General features: G+C 40.9%; 1 protein-coding gene across 1 annotated transcript in view; it reads right to left on the bottom strand.

The window, feature by feature from the left end:
- Zswim5 (zinc finger SWIM-type containing 5) overlaps nt 1-22,620 on the bottom strand; it is a 107,462-nt gene that overhangs the window by 20,875 nt on the left and 63,967 nt on the right. Inside the window, exons 2-5 of the mRNA XM_050131927.1 lie at nt 15,077-15,433; nt 7,746-7,894; nt 3,866-4,016; nt 1,268-1,447 (exon numbers count right to left, since the gene is read on the bottom strand). Of these exons, the coding sequence (XP_049987884.1) occupies nt 1,268-1,447; nt 3,866-4,016; nt 7,746-7,894; nt 15,077-15,433 (837 nt within the window). The remainder of the gene's footprint in view (nt 1-1,267; nt 1,448-3,865; nt 4,017-7,745; nt 7,895-15,076; nt 15,434-22,620) is intronic.

The raw sequence follows: 22,620 nt of genomic DNA, 5'->3' as shown, positions 1-22,620 counted from the left end.
GTTGTCTCTTCAGGCCTCCCAAAATGAGGTCTTCTCAAACAAAACAATTCAGCAACAACAAAGATTGGGCTGTGTGTGGAAAAGAATTAGGTAATAAAAAGAACCAACACAAATGAGAAATTCCAGAGTGGGGAGTGTGTCTGTATATATTTGATGACTTCCGGTGTTGTGTAGGTTAGATGAAGTGCCAGGAATGGGTAGCTTAATGAAGGAAGTGACAAGATTATAGTTTCTTCATGGCTCATTAACTTAGTTATCTTAAGTACACTGGCAACTAATTACAGTACAGTAGATGATGGCCAAACAAAAACAATTACTTAAGTGATTTCTACCTTGAGGCTGAAAAATGCCGACAGCTATTACTTAAGAAAGAGAACATATGTAAGATCTGACCAAATGGCCTACCAATAAGACTTGATGAACAAGTGGTCAGCATTAAAAGGCCTGATTTAGAAGGAATAATGTGGATGCAGATGTTTGCTATTAAGTTACACCCATAGAACAGTGGGCTCAAAAGACAGGGTATACATAGTACATAATACTACTTTACTAGTTTGCCTTAAAATGGGGCAGGAATCTTGTTAATAACTTGGGAGAATGTATTTGTTTTTTATTTTTTGAGACAGGTTTCTCTGTGTAGCCCTGGCTGTCCTGGAACTCACTCCGTAGATCAGGCTCCCTCTGCCTCATGAGTACAGCGATAAGATGTTCTTATAAAAATGTACTTTATAAAAATTTGAGGAAAACAGGGAGAAACAAGGTAAGAAAGGACTGGTAAGGACACTACACACAGAGATCCGTCCGCTTGCCTCTACCTCCAGGATGCCGGGAATTCAGGACTGAGACATATCACTGGCCTTAGGACAATCTTTACAACTTTTGTTTAGTTTTCAGTAGGCTTCTGTCTCTCTTTTAAAGCAGGTTTTCTGAACTATACAAACCAACCCAAACTGAACACAGAGCTCCTGCAGGTTAGAGGAGAGTCAGGCAGAGAGCATGAGGACTTCACGCTGGGCACTGCAGACACCCTTAATGTGAAAAAAGAGAACAGCCTCAGGTAGAAGACAAACACTTACACTCATTTAAGATTTAGTATGTTGAGATGAATAAAAAGAAAAGCTTTTCTTATTCAAGATGATAATTTTGATAGAAAAAAAACAAGAAAAGAAGGAGGAGGGGGAAGAAGAAGGTGGTTGCCTGGTCACCATTGCTCTGGTGTTTTGTCCTCCAGCTTTTGAAGTTCTAAACACAAAGGTACTTGGCTCACCTGGGCTGTGGCTGGCACTCTGGGAAAGTGCATTGGTAATGTTGGGCAGTTCATGCCCATAGTTTCCATCTTCCAGGGGACAGATATCCAGGTCGTTCCACTTCTGTAGTTGTTGTAGCCAACAGGATTTTTCTTCCAGTTTGCAGTGTGGGTTTAAAATAATGCATACCCATAAGGCCCCTAAAAAACAGAGCAGTCTACATTCTTAGTATCTGGGAGTAACACGCGTGCCTGTGCTTCAGTCCTCGGCATCCTAACAGCCCAAATGCACCCAAAGCAAAAAGCAAATAACCCATTAGTTCCTTCTCTCTTATACATGTCAAAAATACATACATACATACACACACACATATATATATTAGATATAAATATGAATATAATTACTAAGATTTTCAGAATTAGCTGAAGGATTAAAACTTGGGAAACTCTAAGCCAAATGAGTCTTTAGTTTTTATTTGATAGTGTGGCCACAGCAATGTAAAAGTAACCCAACAACGGGTGAATAGACCCTGTCTTTAAGAGCTGTCTGGTGGGAGAGATGGATGAATAAGCATAATGCCATGTGACTATAACGTGCTGAATTAAGATATGTTCAGGGGATAGGGCTGGGGAGGTAACTCAGTGGTTAGAGTGCTTGCCTTCCAAATGTTCAGATCTCCAGGGCCCACATAAAAGCTAGATGCAGTGGCATGTGCCTGAAATCCATGTATTGCCATAGTGAGATTCGAGGTGGAGACAGGAGGATCTCTGGAAGCTTGAGAGTCAGCTAGACTGGCCTGTGTGACAAAGTTCCAGACCAATGAGAGACCCTACCTCAAATAAGTGGAAGGTGCCTAAGGACCAACAGGTTGTCCTCTGGCCTTTTCATGTATGCCATACACACTTGTGCACACACACACACACACACACACACACACACACACACGATATATTCAGGGTATAATAGCACATAGAAAAAGGCACTTAAACACAAGGTCAAGGTTGGAAGAGGGGTGTTCAGAAAAGTTTCATATTTTGGGTAGTTGAATTTTTTGGCCTCTAAGTTCCTCAATTATTAAACTAAGACCATAAAAACCTATTTTATTAGGACAGTAGGAGAATTACATGAAATAAAATTTATAAAAGATCTAGTCTGATATATTATTTCAGAACAAATCTTAGTATTTCTTTTTTCAAAGAAAAATGATTTACTTTGGACTTGGATTTTAGAACTGCTGATCTAATTAGTGATGCCTTAAAACACTACTTTTTTTTTCAGTTCTTTTCTGTCACTGTGGAGAACATCATATATTCCAAAGAACGATGGGTACTATTTCTTTGAACACTTTGCTCTCCTTTCCAAGGAAAGACCTGTTATTCTCAGGTCAGGATTGGCTATGCTGCTGTGCCAGGTATTTTCTCAGTCTCCAGTTAGCAATAAGCAGAAATGAAGTAACTTTCCCCCAGCAGTGTCTTGCTAAATTAAATTGCTCAGACTAGTTGACCTTGAACTCACCTCCCTCTGACTTATGCTTCCACATGCTGAAATTAGAGCTACCATACCCAGTTACTTAATGCTTCTTAATTTAATCATGGATGGGAATTTCACAGCCTTTTTCTAAAAGATATTTTTATTATTATTTGCTTATGCATGCATGTGCATATGTCTGTGTTTGTGTGTGAGGTTAGAGGCATCCATCCTCTCGGAGCTGGAGTCATAGGCAGTTATGAGCTGCTTGACATGGGTGTTGAAAACTGAACTCGGTCCTCACAAAAATAATACATGTTCTTAACCTCTGTCTCCAGCCCCAGACTTCATAGCCTCTAAAGTAAAACAGAATGTTTTTCTTAAATAGGAATGTTTCAAAGGGCACCTAGCCTCATGAAAGTTTACTTATAGTGGCTCAACTCTTACTTTTTAAAAGAATTTTAAATTATCCTTGTTTATATTTATTTTTTACTTTTTGAGACAAGTTCTGACCATACAGTCCTGGCTGGGCTAGAACTTTATATGTAGACCAGAATGGCCTTAAAGTACAGAGACTAGTTTAGGGACTAAAATGCCTGGTTTTCCATGAAGCTCTTAATGAGTAGAGAAGAAGAGAGCTCCTCACACCTGAGTGGTCTGGCTAGGCATACCCCAGAGAGCAGGCTTGGAGAAAGCAACAAAAGTGAGGCTAAGGGTTCATTGTGGTGTTGGGATTCACCAAGGAGCTAGGGTGATCCTGAACTCCTGCCAGGTGCTGAGACTACAGGTGTGTGCCAGCACGCCTGCTTTATGCAGTGCTGGTTGAACTTTGGGTCTCATACATGCTAGGAAAGAATTCTACTAGCTGAGCTATGTCCCCAGAACCTGAGCTAAAAATTTGGAGAGCCAGGTCGTTCCATGCAACTGAAGCCGAGTGAAGAGGGTTCTTTCAGCGATTGCTCCTATGTGGGAAACATGAAATAGAATCCTTAACAGGAAAGCACAGTGAGAACAGGAAGCGTCTGCTGAACCTGGAATGTTCCTGAGTGAGAATAGCAAGACCCACACAAAACTCACAGCAAATGCTCTCTAAGGGAGATTTCAGAGGGTAGACTGACAGGATACAGGACTCGTGAGGGATAGGGACTTACCCAGCTCATCCCAGAGCTGCCTGCACTTGTCTGTCATGCTTGTTCCTTGCTGCCTCCAGAGTGTGAGGCGGGGATCAGCCATGAACTGCTCAGTTATAAGTGTCAGCATCCTGGCTCCATTGGAATCTCTCATACGAAGCATCTCTCGGACCTGACATATAAGGAGGGGCAAGTAATTGGTAACTGCAGAGCACAGCAAGAGAGAAGGTGAGGGATGCAGAACAGGTTGAGAAGATGATGTAGTTGCATAGTGTAAGAGACAGAAAGAAAGCCTCTCAACTCTGCAGGTGAAATTCCTACACGTATCAAGAAACCCTGTTATATATAATGAGATACCTCTTTAAACACACCAGGACAGCTGGAATAAAAAGATAACAACAGTATTGGCCTGGATGTAAAGAAATCAAAACCCACATACTGTTGGTGGGACTATAAAATGAGGCAGCAACCTTGAAGAATCATCTCTGTAGAACTTGTACAAGAATGTTAATAGCAACCGTTTTTCAGAGTAGCCAAAAGGTGGAAGCAATCCAAGTGTCTATGAACAGACAAAGGGTAAATAAAACAGATTATTACTTAACTATAAAGATGAACCTTTAAATCAGCAGGCTTAGAAGTGAAAGAAGTCACACACACACACACACACACACACATTTCACACATTTTTATTATTTGAAAGTCCAGAATAGAGATGGTTATAGACACAGAAAGTAGACAAGAGGTTACTGAGAGCTGGGGGTGGGCAGGCAAATATGGAGGATAAGAGAGAGTGTTAGTGTGAGACGAGCTATTATCTGCTCCAGTGACTCTGCGCTAAGTAAAACATGACCTTTAGGCTGTGCGTTGCCCTGACTAGCTCCATTTATAAAACAGCGTTTGATTCTTGCTAAAGTTCAAATGCTAATGCAGAAGAGCTCCCCCTCTTGCTTGTGCAGGTAAATAACTACCATCTGCCTAGCACAACTCATGAAAAATATTTTCACTATGAACTTATAAATCAAATCAAGAACACATGGAATGCATCAAAACCATGTCAAAAAAAGCAGGTTTGTGAACTTACTGAACACAAACCAATAGAAGATGCAGTCTCCTTACCTGGTCATATAAAAGGAAGGACACCCCCTCTACTGAGGAATGGTACATTTACACAATAGAGTATTACTCAGCTGTGAAAAACAAGGATACCAGGAAATTTGAAGGTAAATGGATGGACTAGAAAAAAAAAATCACCCTGAGTGAGGTAGCGCAGACTGATAAAGACAAACAAGGAGTGTACTCACTCATAAGTGGATGCTAGCTGTAAAATAAAGACAACTGTGCTACAGTCCACAGACCCAGAGACTAGGTAATAAGCAGCAATCAAAAGTGGGACACAGATCTCCCTGGGAAGGGAAAATAGAAGAGATTTCATGAGTAGACGGAGGGCAGGTGGGTTGAGAACATGATCGATCAGGTTTGGGGGTAAAGAGGAGTTGAGGGTTGAGGGGGACTGTTGGGAGAGGGGGCATTTTGGGGTTGGACAGAAGCCTGGTGCAGGGGAATCTCCCAGGAATCTATGGGGAGGACCCCAGCTTAGACTCCTAGTAATAGTGGATAAATAGCCTGAATTGGTCGTGTCCTGTGACCAGATTGGTGCCTGGCCCAGTTGTCATCAGAGAGGTTTCATCCAGCAACTGATGGAGGCAGACGTAGAAACTCACAGTCAAGCATTAGGCAGAGTTCAGGAATCCTTTGGAGGAGGAGGAGAAAGGAGTGTAGAAGCCAGAGGGGTCAAGGACACTATGGGAAGGCTCACACAACCAACTAACCTGGGTTCATAGGGGCTCACAGAGACTGAACCAACAACCAAGGAGTCTACATGAGATTGATCTAGGCACTCTGCTTATATGTTACAGTTGTGTAGTTTGGTCCTCTTATGGGACTCCTAACAGTGAGAGCAGGGGCTATCTCTGAATCTTTTCTCGCTTTTGGGACCCTACTCCTCATACTGGGTCGCCTTGCTCAGTCTTAATACATGGGGAGGTACTTAGTCTTACTGCAATTTGATATGCCATGTTTTATTGATACTCATAGGAGACTTGCCCTTTTCTGGATGGAGACAGAAGAGGAGGAGATTGGAGGATGGGAGGGGAAATGGGGGAGAGGGACTGGGAGGGGAAAATGGGAGGGGGAGGCTGTAGCCAGGATGTACAATAAATAGATGAATAAAAATAAATAAAATGGACACTCAACAATGGGGTAGAGGGGCACCTGTCAGCTTCTCAGCGAACCAACTGACACACAGTAATCGGTAGGTGAGAGTCTGGACTGTCTCTGGGACTTCAGTCAGCATGGTCCCTCTGCTTGATAGTGCCTGCTTAGACTTCTTTTCTTCCAATCTGGCTCTTCATCTTGAACCAGTTGGAACCTGCCCTGCAACTCAGAACAGTTCTGTGACTAGGCTTTCATGTCAGTATCTTCACATATGTGTACATGTACATGCACGTGTGTGTGTCTGTGTGTGTGTTTGTGTGGAAGTTAGAGGATGTCCTTGAGTGTTGTTCCTTAGGTGCACTTCATCTTCTGTTTGAGATAGCCAGCAACCCTGCTAAGTAGGCTAAGCTGGCCAATGAACTCCAGAGTTCCAGCATTTCACCTTCTGTTTTACCAGCATTGCAGGGGACTGACTGCAGGTGCAGTTTACAAACTGAACCATCTTTTCATCCCCTTATGTTAATATTTATCTGACCCCTTTGGGTGACTCTCTTTGCACGTGTCTGTTCTCTCGTCTTGACTTCAGAGAGGCCTCACTGACATCTGTAGCTCAATCTTTTTGTAGCAACCCCTAAAGAGTTAGAGCATCTGCTTCTCCCAGCAGATGCATGCATGAATGCATACATACATATATACATAATAGATAGGTAGATGATAGATAAGCAGATAGGTGATAGAGTGTGTATGTGTATAACATTGGGATGATGTATAATGTGTGATCTTAAAATTAATATCAGTAATTAAGGTTGGAATAAAATAAACTGTGGGGTCAGCCAGATGGCTTAGCACATAAAGATACTTGGCCCTTAAGCCTGGTGACTGAGTTCAATCCCTGGAACCAAGGAAGAGGGGGAAAACAGAACTGATTTCATATAGTTATGCTCTGAGCACTACATTCATGTCGTCACAAGATCGCCCCCCAAAGAAATTTTGAATTAAAGAAACCCTGCAACTCTAATGTGAAATCAGGACTAGTTGGTAAATCAAAACCAACAAAATTGACATCACTTGTGAATTTATTGTTTTTCCATAGATTTGATGTCGTGGAAAGATAAATACCCGATTTCTGAAGCAGCTCACTTGTGATAAATAGGTAAATGTATGAAGTTTCTTTCTGAGGTGATGAGAATGTTAATTGTGGTGATGACTCTATTCTATCTGTGATTATACCAACCCCACAAAAAACCCACTGAACTGCACACAAGTCTTGTACATGCTACTGCTGACCTGCATCTCCAACCAAATTTGTACTTATAATATGCCAGTAAAGGTGCTAACGAGAAGAGAGAGGGAGAAAACTACAACAACAAAACCAACCCAGCCTGTCTGGCACGAGTGCCTCAAGTTTCAAAACAGTCTGTTCTGGAACACTGTTGAAACGCTGGTCTCTGGAGCTTCATCGGGCAGCTTTGGGTGCACAGCAGAGAGTTCTCCAGCTCATTTCAGAGAGTACAGCAGAAAGACAGACTACCAGAGGGAGGTAGTTGGGCGCGATGGACTAGCCTGCTCATGAGGGTTCTGCTTATCCTCTCCTGCTAGGTTTTAAGTACTCAGTTCAGCTAGGTAAAGTAAGCTAGGTACACCAGAAGGCAGAAGCATGGTGAGCCGGATTTACTTTATTTCTTACCTTGGAAAACATTGAATTGAGCTGCTTTCCAGAGCCATAGTAACCCCCCTGGGAGAGAAAAAGCTTCACTTGTTCTTTCACCTGCTCTTCATCCAAGTGCCAGCAGTTCTCATCATCGATACTGGCCCCAGCCGTGGGGTCAGGCGCACCTGTGAGGAACAGGAAGGGTGTGATGAGTGCTCTGGATCCCCATGGCACACACTCAGCCGGGAGGCACATGTGAACGTACAGACGAGATAGTTAGTGCTTTGGCAACTGTGTGGGACATCAGAAATGTAAGATCCACGCTAGTTTTAGGTTCACACGAGTCACAGTTGTGGCCTTCTAAGGTCTAGGACCACTGAAAAGGCTGGAATAAAATATTCTAGTGGGTGGTGGTGGCACATGCCTTTAGTCCCAGAACTTGGGAGGCAGAGGCAGATGGACTAGATGTCTGGTCTACAGAGCACATTCCAGGATAGCTAGGACTACACAGAGAAACCCTGTCTTGAAGAACAAAACAAAACCCAAAAGAAAGAAAAGGAAAAGAGGAGAGACAGAGAGAGAGAGAGAGAGAGAGAGATACAAACCTGCTATTATTAAATATACTTGTGGCCTCTGTTCTTTATTTCATAGCATACAACTATTTTTTAAAAAAAGATTTTCATTTTATGTGTTTGGGTGTTTGGGCTGCATGTCTGTCTATGCATCACAAATAAATAGTGCTTGCAGAGGTCAGAAAGGGGCATCAAATCCTCTGGAACTAGTTATATCTGGTTGTTAGTTGCCACGGGGGTGCTGGTCAAACCCAGGTACTCTGTAAATATGAGTACTTTTATCTGCTCAGCCATCTCTCCAGGCATGACATACAACTTTAAAGTCCTTGGAATTTTCAAAGTGGTGCCTTTCTGGGTGCTAATGAGTTGCTGGTGACAGTCAAGACAAGCTAGACATCTTCAGGATTGGCACTGCTCATCCAGGCAGAGAGCTGGGACATTCAGTCTCCTGTGTCAACCTCTAATGAGGAGAAACAGAGTCCTGAAGGTTAAATTGCTCACTAATGGCCAATGATTTAAGCAATCATTATGTAATGACACTTCCACAAAACCCAATAGCACAGAATTTGTAGAGCACCCAAATAGTAGAACATGGGGGAGGGTTCTCCAGAGTAGCATACGTGGATAAGGTATGGAAGCACAGCCTCTTGTAAGATGTGCTTTGCCCTATGTATTTTACAGTTGTACCTTTGGTAATATTATGATGAACCTGCGTATGTAAGAAAAATGTTTCCCTGATTCTGTGATCTGCCCCAGCAAATTAACTGAATATCAAGAAAGGAGTGTGGGAACCTCGGTTTATGGTCAGTCACTCTGCCAGCTAGCTAAAAGTGAAAACAACCTGGGGCATGTGACTAGCATCTAAAGTAGGGCAGAAGTAACAGTTCCAGAGATTGTGCCGTCAACATGTGGGCCTTATCCCCCTTCCAGGTAGTTAGTATCAGAAATGAATTATATTATAGGACATGTTGGTGTCTACTGTGGAACTACTTGGTTGGTGTGAAGAGAAAATAAACCCTGCATAGCTGGTCACAGAGCCTTCTGTGCTGTATTCTGAGGGTTTGGTAGGGGAAACAGTTTATTTCTCCACTGCATCTTCAAAACATAGCCTCCTATGTGATTTTCCTCAAAATCACAACGTTTCCCCCTAGAAAAGTGATATTTATTATTTTGCTTTGCTCCTCTGTGAAGTTCAAATCTGTATATATATATAATTTTTTTTTTCGAGACAGGGTTTCTCTGTAGCTTTGGTGCCTGTCCTGGAACTAGCTCTTGTAGACCAGGCTGGCCTCGAACTCCCAGAGATCCGCCTGCCTCTGCCTCCCGAGTGCTGGGATTAAAGGTGTGCGCCACCACTGCCTGGCCTTATATATATCATTTTTTAAAACTAAAAATACTTTCTTAGAACATAAAACTGTATTTTTAGCTAGGTATGGTAGTACATAATCCTTAATCCCTAGCACTCAGGAGGTAGAAACAGAAGGATCAGGAGTTCAAATCCATCTTTGATTATATAGTGAATTTAACGACTACCTGGGTCATATGAGACATCTTAACAAATAAACATGTATGTGTTGTGATGTATTTCACCCCAAAACTATTTCCTAAAGCGTAGCAGAACTATAGATGTGACATGATTTCATAAACCTGTATTCAAGTTCCCTTCATATCTAGGCTTACCTCGGCAAAACTACTCTAAACACAGCTGGGGTTATTAACACAGACCTCTTCCCTGAATGTTTGTTGGTTCCTCGCTCACATTTCAATCCCTAGCTAACTTCAGACGAATCATTTATTAGCATAGTGCTGGTGACTGTTAACACAGTTATTTTGGACATACTTTTGGGATGTTTTGGAACCAAGTCGGTAGCTCAGCAGAGAAGGAACTGAGATAAACTAGGAAAAGCCAAGGACTGGGTCTAAGGACTGAGGAAAGAATAACAATAGTGGTCTAGCAGCAGAAGGCAGAGGCACTGGATCAACAGGGGATGAAAAAGCAGACTTAGGAACCTGCCCTAAGAAGAAAGCTGGCCTTAATCAACCGACTGCAAGTATGGAAGGCAATCATCTCTCAGAATTGGAGGAGATAGGAAGAAAAACAGAGAGCACCTTGGATCCAAATGGTCATAACAGTTGTGGAAGAAATCAGGCACATTACAAAATATCTAGTACACGTCCTCCAGAATAACCTGCTAGGATAGGGCTGGGCCATTGAAAATCTTTAAAGTTATTAACAATCAAATTTCACCCAAAATGTTCTCTGGTCTGCTACTGGGTAGTTATAACAAAGAAAAGAAAAAAAAAAAAAAGAGAGTAAGAAAATGTTTTGGTAAGATACAAGAGATAATCGGTGTGAATGTTAAGACTATATAGTCATCTGAAAAAGCTAAAAGGCCCCACAAAGGGGAGTGTGTGTGCATGTGTGTGTGATGGGATCTTCCTATGCTGGTAAGACTGGTCTCAATTCCATGATGCAGACAATGTTGGCTTTCAACTCTGAATCCTCCTTCCTTGGCCTCCCAAGCATTGGAATTGCAGGTGTGTAGCATCATGCCCAGAACTACAGAATATTTTATAAGACCAGTTTCATTTGTCTTTAAAGAAAGATTTACTTATTTATTAATGTAGATGGGTGCAATGTCTACATGTATGTCTGAAGAAGGCATCAGACTCCATGGGACTCCAGTTATAGATGGTTGTGAGTTGCCATGTGATTTCTGGGAATTGAACCTGGGTCCTTTAGAGTGCAGACAGTGCCCTTAACCACCGAGTCATCTCTCCAACCCCAACAGTTTCATTTTTTAAACAAACATTTAGCCAGATGCAGTGACACATGCCTCTACTTCCATCAACTTTTGAGACTAGGGAAGGAGGATCCCTTTGTTCAAGAATTCTGGCTAGCTTGAGCAATACAGTGAGATCTTATTTCAAAACAAAATAAAACAAAACAGAGTAAGCCAAAAATTAATATTTATCAAGAGCCTAATATGTAGTAGAATTAATGTCAAATACTCAATATTTGGTGATAAACAAAACTGATACAGTCCCTGTCCTCTTTGGAGGCTTTGGACTAGCTGGAGAGAAAGGGGATACACAAATAATCATATGCATATTTTTCCCGTTACTGAACCCAGAGCCTTGTACATACTAGCAATAACTACTTTCCCAGTTCTTCACACACACACACACACACACACACACACACACACACACACACACACACTTTCATGCGGAAAGAGAGGCTGCAATAGGCTTAAAAAAATACCCTGGAAGAGCGAATGGGAGTCTGCCTGGCAGAGTAAGGGAAATACTGAGTGTATTTTTTGTTCAAAGACAGCATGAAGTCATAAAGTACACTGTAATTAAATACAACTATAATAGAAGGGAAGAAGACATTCCCTCAAGGGACTATCATGTAAAAATGTAGGCAATAGCTAGTTGTGCACTGTTTTGTAGACTAAAGAAATGTGGACTTTTTCCTAATAATAATAGGCGACCAATGAAGGATTTTAAAGAAGAAATGGAGCCGTAGGATCAAAACCCAGTGCCATTGTCCTTGGCTTCTCAGTCAGCCCTCCTTGTCCCACGTGTTAGAGAGTCCAGTTTGATCACATGCTCCATCAGTCCCAGACTGTTTGGATGCTCACTCCCTAGACCTAGATGGAGGGGGGGAGGACCTTGGACTTCCCACAGGGCAGGGAACCCTGACTGCTCTTTGGACTGGAGAGGGAGGGGGAGGGGGAGGGAAAGGGGAGGAGGTGAAAATTTTTAAGTAAAAGAAAAAAGAAATGGAGCCAGGCTGTGGTGGCACAGGTCTTTAATTCCAGTACTTGGGAGACAGAGGCAGGCAGATCTCTGAGTTCAAGGCTATCCTAGTATAGAGTGAGTTCCTGGATAGCTAGTGCTATACAAGGAAACCCTGTCTCAAAAAACCAAAACCCCAAAGCCCACCCTCCAAAAAAGAAAAGAGAAAGAAGGAAATAGTGTGGGTGGGTGGTAGTGGCGCAGGCCTTTAAACCCAGCATTTGGAAGGCAGAGGCAGGCAGATCTATGAGTTCAAGGTCAGCCAGGGACACGTAGTGAGACCCTGTCTCAAAAATAAACAAATGGTGTGACAACATCTGTAGTTATAGAAAAATTAAACTATAGGAGCTAAACTCATGAAGTATTTAAGATGAACAGATTGCGCAATGGAATGCATGTAGAAAGAAAAGATGTTAGAGATGAACACAGGTTTGGATTGGTGTCTAGAGCACAGTGCTAACCGTTGAGATGGTGAAGGAGCAGGACGAGTTAACTTCTTAGACTATAAACTCACATTTGGATCTACTGATCTTGGGATGTCTCTGTGATATAAAAGTCAGGAGAATATATAAAACTCAAGTGCTGGACTAGGAAAAAGAATCTGTGACTCATGATAAACAGATTACATCTGAAGTCAAGGGAATAGTTGAAACTGTCTATAGATGGGGGAGGGATATTTGCCCAGGCACAAAGGACCTGGGGGCCAATAGGTCTTGTTTGTCTGAACTGGACTAAACCAGCTATCTGAGCATGCAGAATGTAACTTCTCCAGATCGAGCCAAGCTAGGTCTGCCAAGGGGCCCAGCAACTGCTGCCCTGCGGTGAGACAAGACAACCTAAACCAGTCTCCAGCCGCCAAGAGAGACCCTGAAGCCAGTGCTGCTGCTTCCCCTCAGCTGGGTGGGATTTCTCCTGCCTAAAATAAACTTGCGGCCCCCAGCCTGTCTCTCTCTTGGGGTCTGAGCCTTTGACCTGGTTCCTGCTCACCCCCACCCCTAAGGGGAAGTTCAGTGGGACAAAGCAGCAGATCAAAGCAACATATAGAGATCCAATGAAATGAGAAAAAAAAAAGATTAAATAAGAAATGCCCACATTCAAAAGTCAGATAGAGAAAGGGTAATATTTAAAGGAACTGTGCAGAACCATTTCAACTAGGTTCCTCTAACTCCCCATCTAAATCTATTGATTGAAAATTAAGTTACATTAAATTAAAATGTTCTTATATAAGTTTATTGGTTTGGATATTTGAGGCTTCTCCTGAAGAGAGTGAGAATGAGGTGACTCATCTTCTGGTACTGATAACATGTGAGGGTAAATGACAGTTTAGTGTGACAGTCCGGGTTCTTCCTCGGGGTGACCGGAGAAGAGAAAATGGAAGGGGTATCTTTTATAAATAATTATTAATCAAGCCACAGCTAAAGTGTAAAATGAGTTAAATAAGAAACATCACACCATCTCTAATTTAAACTCTGATGGTTTACTATTACTAAAAGGTGAGTCCACTCTGTGAAGCATTTCGGGAACTGGCTTTTTCTCATGAAGCTTTATGACACATGTCCTGAGGGAGCTTTTAGGTCTGAGGAACAACGTTCTTCCTTCCCTTCTTTCTCTGTCTGTCTCTGTCTCTCTCCCTTGAGTCAGGACTCATGTAGCTGAAGTTGGCTTTGAACTTGATGTGAAGTGAGGATGACCGAGTTCTTGACTTTTTTGGCTTCTATCTCCAAAGCAGTGGGACTGCAGGTGTGGCCACTGTACCCAGCTCTTTTCTTCTTCTCTCTCTCTTTTTTAAAAAATATATTTAACAACCTAAAGATTTTCATGACAGTGAGACACATCTGCTTCTTCTTCTTTTTTTAAAAGATTTATTTATTATGCATAGTGTTCTGTCTGCATGTGTACCGGCAGGCCAGAAGACCTTACTACAGATGGTTGTGAGCCACCACGTGGGTGCTGAGAATTGAACTCAGGACCTCGAAGAGCAGCCAGTGCTCTTAACCACTGAGCCATCTCTCCAGCTCCCAGATCTTTTCTTCTTAAATATCTTTTGAATTATTAAAGTAGTATATACTTATATAGGGACTAGACCAAAGCATAAAACACCTATCATTCTATCAGTCATAGATTACGACTCTTTTAGTCTTTTGCTCTGTATACACAGGCACATATTTAAGTGTGTGTACACACAGTATTTTTTTGTTTGTTTTGATGTATGAGTGCTCTATTTGCATGTATGTCTGTACACCAGAAGAGGGCATCAGATCTCACTGTAGATGGCTGGGAGCTACCATGTGATTGCAGTGAATTGTGCTCTTAACTGCTGAACCATCTCTCCAGCCTGAATATTTTCTTTAATTAATAAAGTTCTATTTTTAAAATTAACTAAATTCTATTTTTATTCCAGCTCTAGGTACTGGATCAGGTCCTTGCACATACATGCCTGGCCAGTGCTCTATCACTGACCTATATTCCCAGATCTTAAACATTTGTTACAATATAAATTATGAAAACTGTACAATCTATAGTAAAAATCTATAAATTATTACATAATGATTAACACTGTAACTACCGACCAAGTCAAGAAGTAGAATTCTACCAACACCTCAAGCCCAATATCTATAGAGTGGAAATGAACTGCTTTAAGAAACTAGGAGTTAATAGCAGTTGTTTGGACAGAATGAATTGATTAAAGCTAAATTATTACAACAGTAGAAAAATTCCAACCTCGTAAAATACAATAAAGCAACAAGATAGAGAGTTGCTTTATTTGTTTGTTTATTTTATTTTTTTCCAGACAGGGTTTCTCTGTGTACCCCTGGCTGTCCTGAAACTTACTTTGTAGACCAGGCTGGCCTTGAACTCATAGAGATCTGCTTACCTCCCAAGTGCTGGGACTGAAGGCATGTGCCACCATGTCCAGAGAAAAGTATTGCTTTCAATGGTTGTGAAAAAGGTAATCTTTTTTTTTTAAATCAAGAAATGTTATATAATTACCGTTCACTTGGTTGATTTCTGAGTTGGAGGACAGAATTTCATCTGCCAGCTTTTGTGCAGTAGGAAGAACTTCGGTGTGGTGTGCTGTGATTAAATATTGAATAAACTTCTGTAGCTGGTCCCTGTTCATCTGGAAAAGGGTTTCTGAGATAGGAAGACGCAGTTTGACTTGTTCTGGTTTGCGGATTCTGTAGAGTGAGAGAGCTACCACATGAGCACAGTAGAATATGTCCTTGTTCCCACAGCCACAGGTCACGGAAGTGATTTTGCATCGATCGAAACTGATTGCAACTTTGTAAGTCACTGCTGGTTCAGAAGCAGTAGCTGGTTCAGTTACTGTGCCGCTCAGATGGAAGCCTAAAGAAACAAAGGAAAACATCCAGTTTAGAGAGTGGCAGGAAGCTTAAGGGGTTAGTTCACAGTTCAGTGAGAATCTCCTCTACAGGTAGTGAGATGTGTCTGGACAACACCACGCTCAGTGAGCAAAAGTTATCTACTGTCTCGAAGGAATACACAACCCAGGGATACAAGACTCCTTTATCTTGGAGTGAATCTTGGACTAATGTAAAAACTTTTAAATATACTTTTGTACATATTTTTTTGTGGAAGGATAGTTTATAGTTTTCATTACAGTCTCAAATGGTTAATAAAGAAACCCTTAAAAGTTAAGAACTCTTGTAGTAGATGTGACTCAAAGTGGTGCTAAAGACAAGCCCACAAACACTAGTACAATCTAGAGTAAAGTGAGTGCTGTAGATGAGATAGAAAAAAGTGTTCCATAAGGAAAAATAACTATGATTAAGGACATTTCATCTTTGAAAACATACAATTCCAAAATGATGACCATATGGAACATCCAAAAAGCAAGAACCTAAGATAGAGAACTTGGTGCAACTGTACCATATGGAACTACATCTCTATTCACAAGGCACACAACACCAATAACTGTTAAATGCAGAAAGAACACCTTATTGTCTTTTTTAAACAAGGTATTGGGTAGCTTAGGATGTCTCCAAATTGATATGTAGTCAAGCTGACCCTGGAATCCTGATCCTCCTGCCTCCACCTCTCTTCAGCTGGAATACAGTGTTCTCTTAACAAAAGTAGTAACAGTAACATCAAACATTGCCCAAAACGACTACACAAAACTTCCCAGGTATCTCTGTGGTGATTCTTCACTCACATTTTCCTCCATGGCACATGCCGGCAAAACCAAATCAAAAGAACCTTATGTATATCCTAAGACCATGCTACTTACCAGCTAGCCCAATGCCCAAGAACCATAAGTTTTTAAAAGAGCCTCTTTACCAGTTGTAGAGCTTGAAGGATGTGGGATAGATTGAGGAGAGGTAGTTAAAAGAACATATAACTATTCCACTACTGGTTCCAACAGGCCACAAAGGCCAACATCCCAATTTCTTTCCTATAATAGGTCTGTTTTTTATGCAAAGTAATCAGGAATGGTGGACATGTGCAGACTTGTTTTTAAGAGAATACATAAATAGTCTTCAGCTCCTCTTGTATCTCTATCACATCATATACAAGTTTAAAGCAATATTTTAGGGGGAGAAGCAGAGGCAGGCGGATCTCTGTGAGTCTCTGTAAATTCAAGGTCAGAGTGGTTTACATAGAGAGTTCCAGGGGAGTCAGGTTACGTGGAGAGACCCTGTCTCAAACAAAACAAAATAAAACAAACCCTTCAATCAATTAAAAAAACAAACAAAACCCCAGAACTCTCAAATACTTTAGTATTGAGTGGACCCTGAATAAAACTGAAATACTTTCAAGGAGTTCCTGTTTAGTTTTATAAGTAGTATATTTTCCCCCAAACCACAAAGCAAGCTCTGATATTAAAAGAAATGTTTTACTTTAAATTTCTATCCCAATTTGTGATTTTAGACTCCTTCTCTACCCAGCTCTATCTTGTTTAGAAAGATAAGAATAAAGCTATACCATAGCCCATCTCCATTATATACACAATGGCTCTGATGTTTCAATTTCTAGGGAAATCACTGGCCTTTAAAGATTCCTTTATGCTATGGCCTCCTACAAGGATACCCTCTTGTGAGCATGTTACACTTTCTTTACCTTCAACATGCACCAAGAATCGCTTGGACAAGAACCAGCAACTCCACGGTGACAGCAGCACTCCAGTCACGGGAGAGTCTGGGGCTAACCTGAGCTGTACAGACACAGCGAGATCTGTCTCTAAAGCAAAAAATGAAAAACCATCAAAATGTCCTCATAGGGAATCAACAACCAAGTGTTTGGAAGAAGTCCTTGCTAGAATTTGCTGTGCTCAAATATGTACTGAACACTGTTTATTAAAAACCCATGCATGGCTTGTGGCTTGTTCTCATCATTAAAAAGCTGCAGAAGCTGGGTGGCAGTGGCACACACTTTTAATCCCAGCACTTTAGAGTCAGAGGCAGGCAGATCATTGTGATTTCGAGGCCAGTCTGTTCACAGAACTAGTTCCAAGACAGTCAAGGCTACACAAAGAAACCCTGCCTCAAAAAATTTAAAAAAAATTTGGAGAATCCAAGAAACAGATTTAACTCAACCATGAATTAAATAAGAAATACTAAAGACAATTTTTCCATTTATATATATATATATACTATAATATAATAATAGATAATATTGTATATATGTGGTGAGATTTCTTTTTCCAAATAAGGAAAATCCTATATTCTACACTGCTTAGCTCAAATATCACTTTGCATTAAACCACCTGGTACCTCAAACTGTTGAATGATTAAATAAAAAACGTTAGCATTTATGCCTGTGGTGAGCTTGCATTCTAGTTTACAAGAAAGATTTTGTCCAGAATCAGATAATAAAGACCTAAGAAATAATCATTTCATTGATTGCCCAGAACAGTTATGTAATTTGCATGATTATAGTAATGAGAACAAAAAGTTAAATGGCCATAATTTCTGAAGTATCTTGGGCTTTAAAAATTAGGAATAATAGATGTATAGTGATTCTTTCAAATCAGTGTACTTCCCAAATACAGCCAATTGCTTAGCAACCCCCTCTTTCCTGCCAGTGCTAGGGATCGAACCAGAGCTTTAATGCACTCTACAACTGAGCTGCATGCCCTAATTAGTTTTTTTATTGATCAAAATAATTTTTAAACGGTAACACTTTTTGAACATGAACACATGCTGGGCATTTTATGTTGTTTTAATTTTTATTTATTACGTGTGTGTATGATGGGGGAGATATCATAGTCGTATGTAATCAGAGGAAAACTCTTTGGAGTCAGTTCTCTCATCCCACCTTTATATGGGCTTTGGTCATTGAGCTCAGGTCCTCAGCTTTCATGACATGCGCTACACCTGCTGAGCCACCTTTCCAGCCTACTGCTCCTTTTATTGAAAAATCACATAATTTCCACATTATTTTGTATTTCTGGTACCTATATAGAGACTAGCACATCATAAACATTCTACAAGTGTTTATTGAACACAACCGTTTTGAACCCTTTAATGTCTCTCACTGACCACAGAGCAGTGGAGCATGTGCTGGGACCTTCAGTCTCTGCAGACGTGCTCCCACTCCTCAACACACTGCCATACCAAACTCATTGAGTGGCTCTACCGTGGGAGTTTCTCCATTTTCTTTGCCTTTATGCCTTTATATGTGAGATTCCCCCTCCTCATTTTCCTCAGCTCACAAGATGTTTACTATAAGAGCCTTACCTATGTCTTCGGACACCTAGCTAAGTGATTTTTCAGGGTGCTCATTTGCATTAGTTTTATCTTTATTTAAGCAAATGACTATCAGTGTAATTAATAGCTTCATGTTTGTCTTTTCCCTCTAGATTGTGAGCTCCTTGTAAACAAGGGTTTGTTTTCATCTTTATATTTTCAGCTGGCATATTGTAAGGGCTTAATAAGTATCTTTTTATAGATGAGTGAATAAGTGAACATTAAATTGAGTCTCTACATATTCATATCTACAATTCACAGAGGATTAAGTATATTTATAAAATTTCCAATTTTGTGATTAAAACATATCAGCAAATTAAACAGTTTTATTGGGCTGGTGAACAAAGTAACAAGAATTTATTTACAGAGTTAACTGACAGTCTTCCCGTCCCAGTGCAGCTGCTGTTGGAGTTGCAGTGGCTGCGGACATGACATCTACCAGCCCTCTGGGGTGCTCCCCAAGAGTCCCGCGCCCTCAGTGTGGCTTGGCTGTAGGTGTCTAGGCTATCAATGCAGGATGTGAGGGGAGAGTTTTCAGCAATGACAAAACCAAAGCCAAGCAAAGGTTCTGCTCCAGCTGGAGGCTCAATCCTCAGATCCCACACTGGACAGAGAGAACCAACTAACTCCTGAGGGCTATATTCTGACCCCCACAAGGTACTGCCACACGTGCATGCCCACATTCTCTCTCTCCATCTCTCCCACTCCACAATTATTTATTTATATACTTTTTTTTTTTTTTTTTGAGACAGGGTCTCACTATATAGCTTTGGCTATCCTGGAACTCACTATGTAAAATGGACTGGCCTCAGACTCAAAGAGATCTGCCAGCTTCTGCTTCACTTTATTTATTTATATATTTTTTGGTTTTTCTGAGATAGGGTTTCTCTGTAGCTTTGGGGCCTGTCCTAGAACTAGCTCTTGTAGACCAGGCTGGCCTCGAACTCACAGAGATCCGTCTGCCTCTACTTCTTAAGTGCTGGGATTAAAGGTGTGCAACACTATGCCTGGCTCTGTAATTTTTTTTTTAGTTAAAAAAAACAAGCTATTTTATTAGCTGACACTTAGCACATGCTAGGGTATATTGTGTTTTCCACATGTTAACTAATTAAGCCCTCAGAACAGTGTAACCCTGTTTTTTTCCCTCTCAGCTCAGAGAGATGGAGGGTGCCATTCACATCACACAGCCTTTTTGAGCACTGGCGGTCTACTTCCTACCTGTACTGTTAGCCATGACAGTGAATCTGATACTACTGGATCTGACGGATGCATTCAAACTTTATAAAAGTAATTCGCAAGCATAATTCTACAAAGACAAGACTCCTGCGTCAATGACAAGTCAGTAAACTCTGACATCTGTCTGGTTTCCTGGGCAACCACTCTATGCAACTGTAACTATCAAGGGCTTTGCAACACTCACAGAAGGAATGAGATAGGCTCATGACCTACAAGACAGAGTCTTAGCACAGCACGTGAATCATCTGCGTGGAGTTCTAAAGGAACACTTCTCTGCACCGCCCTCTGACACCATTCAAAGGCCTTTGTGTTTCTGAGTGGAAGAAAAGCTCGGGCAAAGCCTGGGCAATTAAAACCACTTTGCTCACTGCTCTTTTGATTCCCCAAGGCCTCTAGGCAGGTGCTAACGCATGAAAACCAATGTCATTTCAGCTGACGGCAAAAAAGCAGTGCTGTGATTTAGTAAAACGATTCTATACTTTTAGAAAACATTTTATTTGTTTACTTATTTTTATTTATCTTATTCTTTACTTAATTTATATACTTTATTTGTTTACTTAATTTATTAATTGCATATATGTGTGTGTTTGTGTATATGCCTGTGGGTGCATACATGCCACAGCATGTGTGTACAGGTCTTCTACCATATGGGTCCCAGGGAAAGGAACTCAGATCCTCAGACTTGGCAGGCACATTTACCTGCTGAGCCATCTTGCTGTCTCAAAAACACATTTTCTTTTTCTTTTCTTTTCTTTTCTTTCTTTTTTTTTTTTCTAGACAGTGTTTCTCTATGGAGTCCTGGTTGTTGTTGAACTCAATCTGTAGATCATGCTGGCTTTGAACTTAAACATCTGCCTGCCTCTGCATTCTGAAAACTATTCTTAAACTGGGCACAGTGGCACATATCTTTAAGCCCAGCACTTGGGAGGCAGAGTTACTTTCTTTTTTAATCTGTGACCTAGAAAAACTGTAGCCATGAGAACTCTTAAAACCCCAAGAACAACATTTGTAAAATAACTAATTTCCGTCTTAGAAAACTTAACTCCCAAGCTTAGCGGCTAATACCCACACAAGAGCACTGGAGCAGCTCTGGAAAGGAGCAGTAAAATACAGTCAATAGCTGAGTTAGGATTCCAATCTCAATTACTTTTTGCCTCAGTTTCTTAATTATGCAAATAGATATAGTGCTCAACCAGACTCATGTGAAGGTGCTTTGTAAAGAGCACATTTCCCCGAATCACCACTCCATAACAATCCCAACGAGCCCGGGCCAGGGCCTCTATAAATTCCCAAGAAGCAGATGGTGCCCACAGACTGGATCAGGGTGTGGAAGATAAAGTGAGGAGCAGTATTGTTATTCAGGAATACAAATGATGCTGCCCGTTACTCTGAAAGCTACTTGGTCTGTTTGTATTAGAGAGGTCACCCTAAGCTTCTCAGAGCAGCTGAGTAAGCTGAAGGGCCCTTCTTGCTGCCATCTGCTCCCTTCCCAGACTCCTCTGGCAAATCAAGAGGGTTTCCTTACATTAACGTCTAAAGAACAGCTATGGCTCCTTTCTCAGCATCAGCTTTAGAAGGCAGCAGTCTCTGCTCTCTGTATTAGCAACCAGAGTAAAGAACAAAGCCTCCCAAGTCCAGGCATTCACCTCTAGAGATAACCTTACATCACCCAGTTTTCCAGTTTTTTTTTTTAAACTTGCAATTCAATAAAGGAATTAAGTGTATGTTTTTTTTTGTTTTTGTTTTGTTTTTTTCGAGACAGGGTTTCTCTGTGGCTTTGGAGCCTGTCCTGGAACTAGCTCTGTAGACCAGGCTGCTCTCGAACTCACAGAGATCCGCCTGCCTCTGCCTCCCAAGTGCTGGGATTAAAGGCATGCGCCACCACCGCCCGGCTTAAGTGTATGTTTTTAAAGTTTCTGTTTTCTTTAGAAATTGTTTTTAGAAATATTTATGTTAAAAATAAAAAAATACAAATTTATCTGAAAATTTTATTTAGATATCTAACATACAGAAGACACAATTAATGCAGTAATTTCACCAGGCATGATGGCACACACATGGCATTTGGGACATGGAGACAGGTGGATCAGGAGTTCAAAGTCATTGTCACCATCAGCTACATAGTACATTTGAAGCTAGCTTGGGCTTCATGAGACCTTGTCTCAAAGCAAAACAAAACACAACATAAACATTTCAAATAGTAATTTTATTTTCATGATAACCACTTTATGGTGTAAGAGCAAGTTACATTGCATACTGGTGGGTAACCGTTCAATTTGGAACTATAGATCAATAATCTCTTTGATGATACACAGGCTTGAAAGAAACTATCAGACACCTCAAATAGCTCTCTGTAAAAACAGTGTGCACAGGATCTGCACACTGTGTGTATGTATGTATGTGTATATATATACATATATATATACATATATATATATACATATATATATATAGGCTTCTAGTTTAGTGCTTTTAAGGGATTCCTGAGTGTATGAATGAGTAGGTTTCTCATTCTTGTGCCTTCTCTTGGGCTCTTTTCATTCAGTTTGTCTTGTCCAACTCTGATGTGGTAGTTTTTATTTTATCTTCCTA

This window comes from Alexandromys fortis, unplaced genomic scaffold (genome assembly GCF_014885135.2).
Source record: "Alexandromys fortis isolate MF-2015 unplaced genomic scaffold, M_Fortis_MF-2015_v1.1 scaffold_302, whole genome shotgun sequence".
Lineage (NCBI taxonomy): Eukaryota > Metazoa > Chordata > Mammalia > Rodentia > Cricetidae > Alexandromys > Alexandromys fortis.
This window is presented reverse-complemented; position numbering and strand designations above follow the sequence as displayed.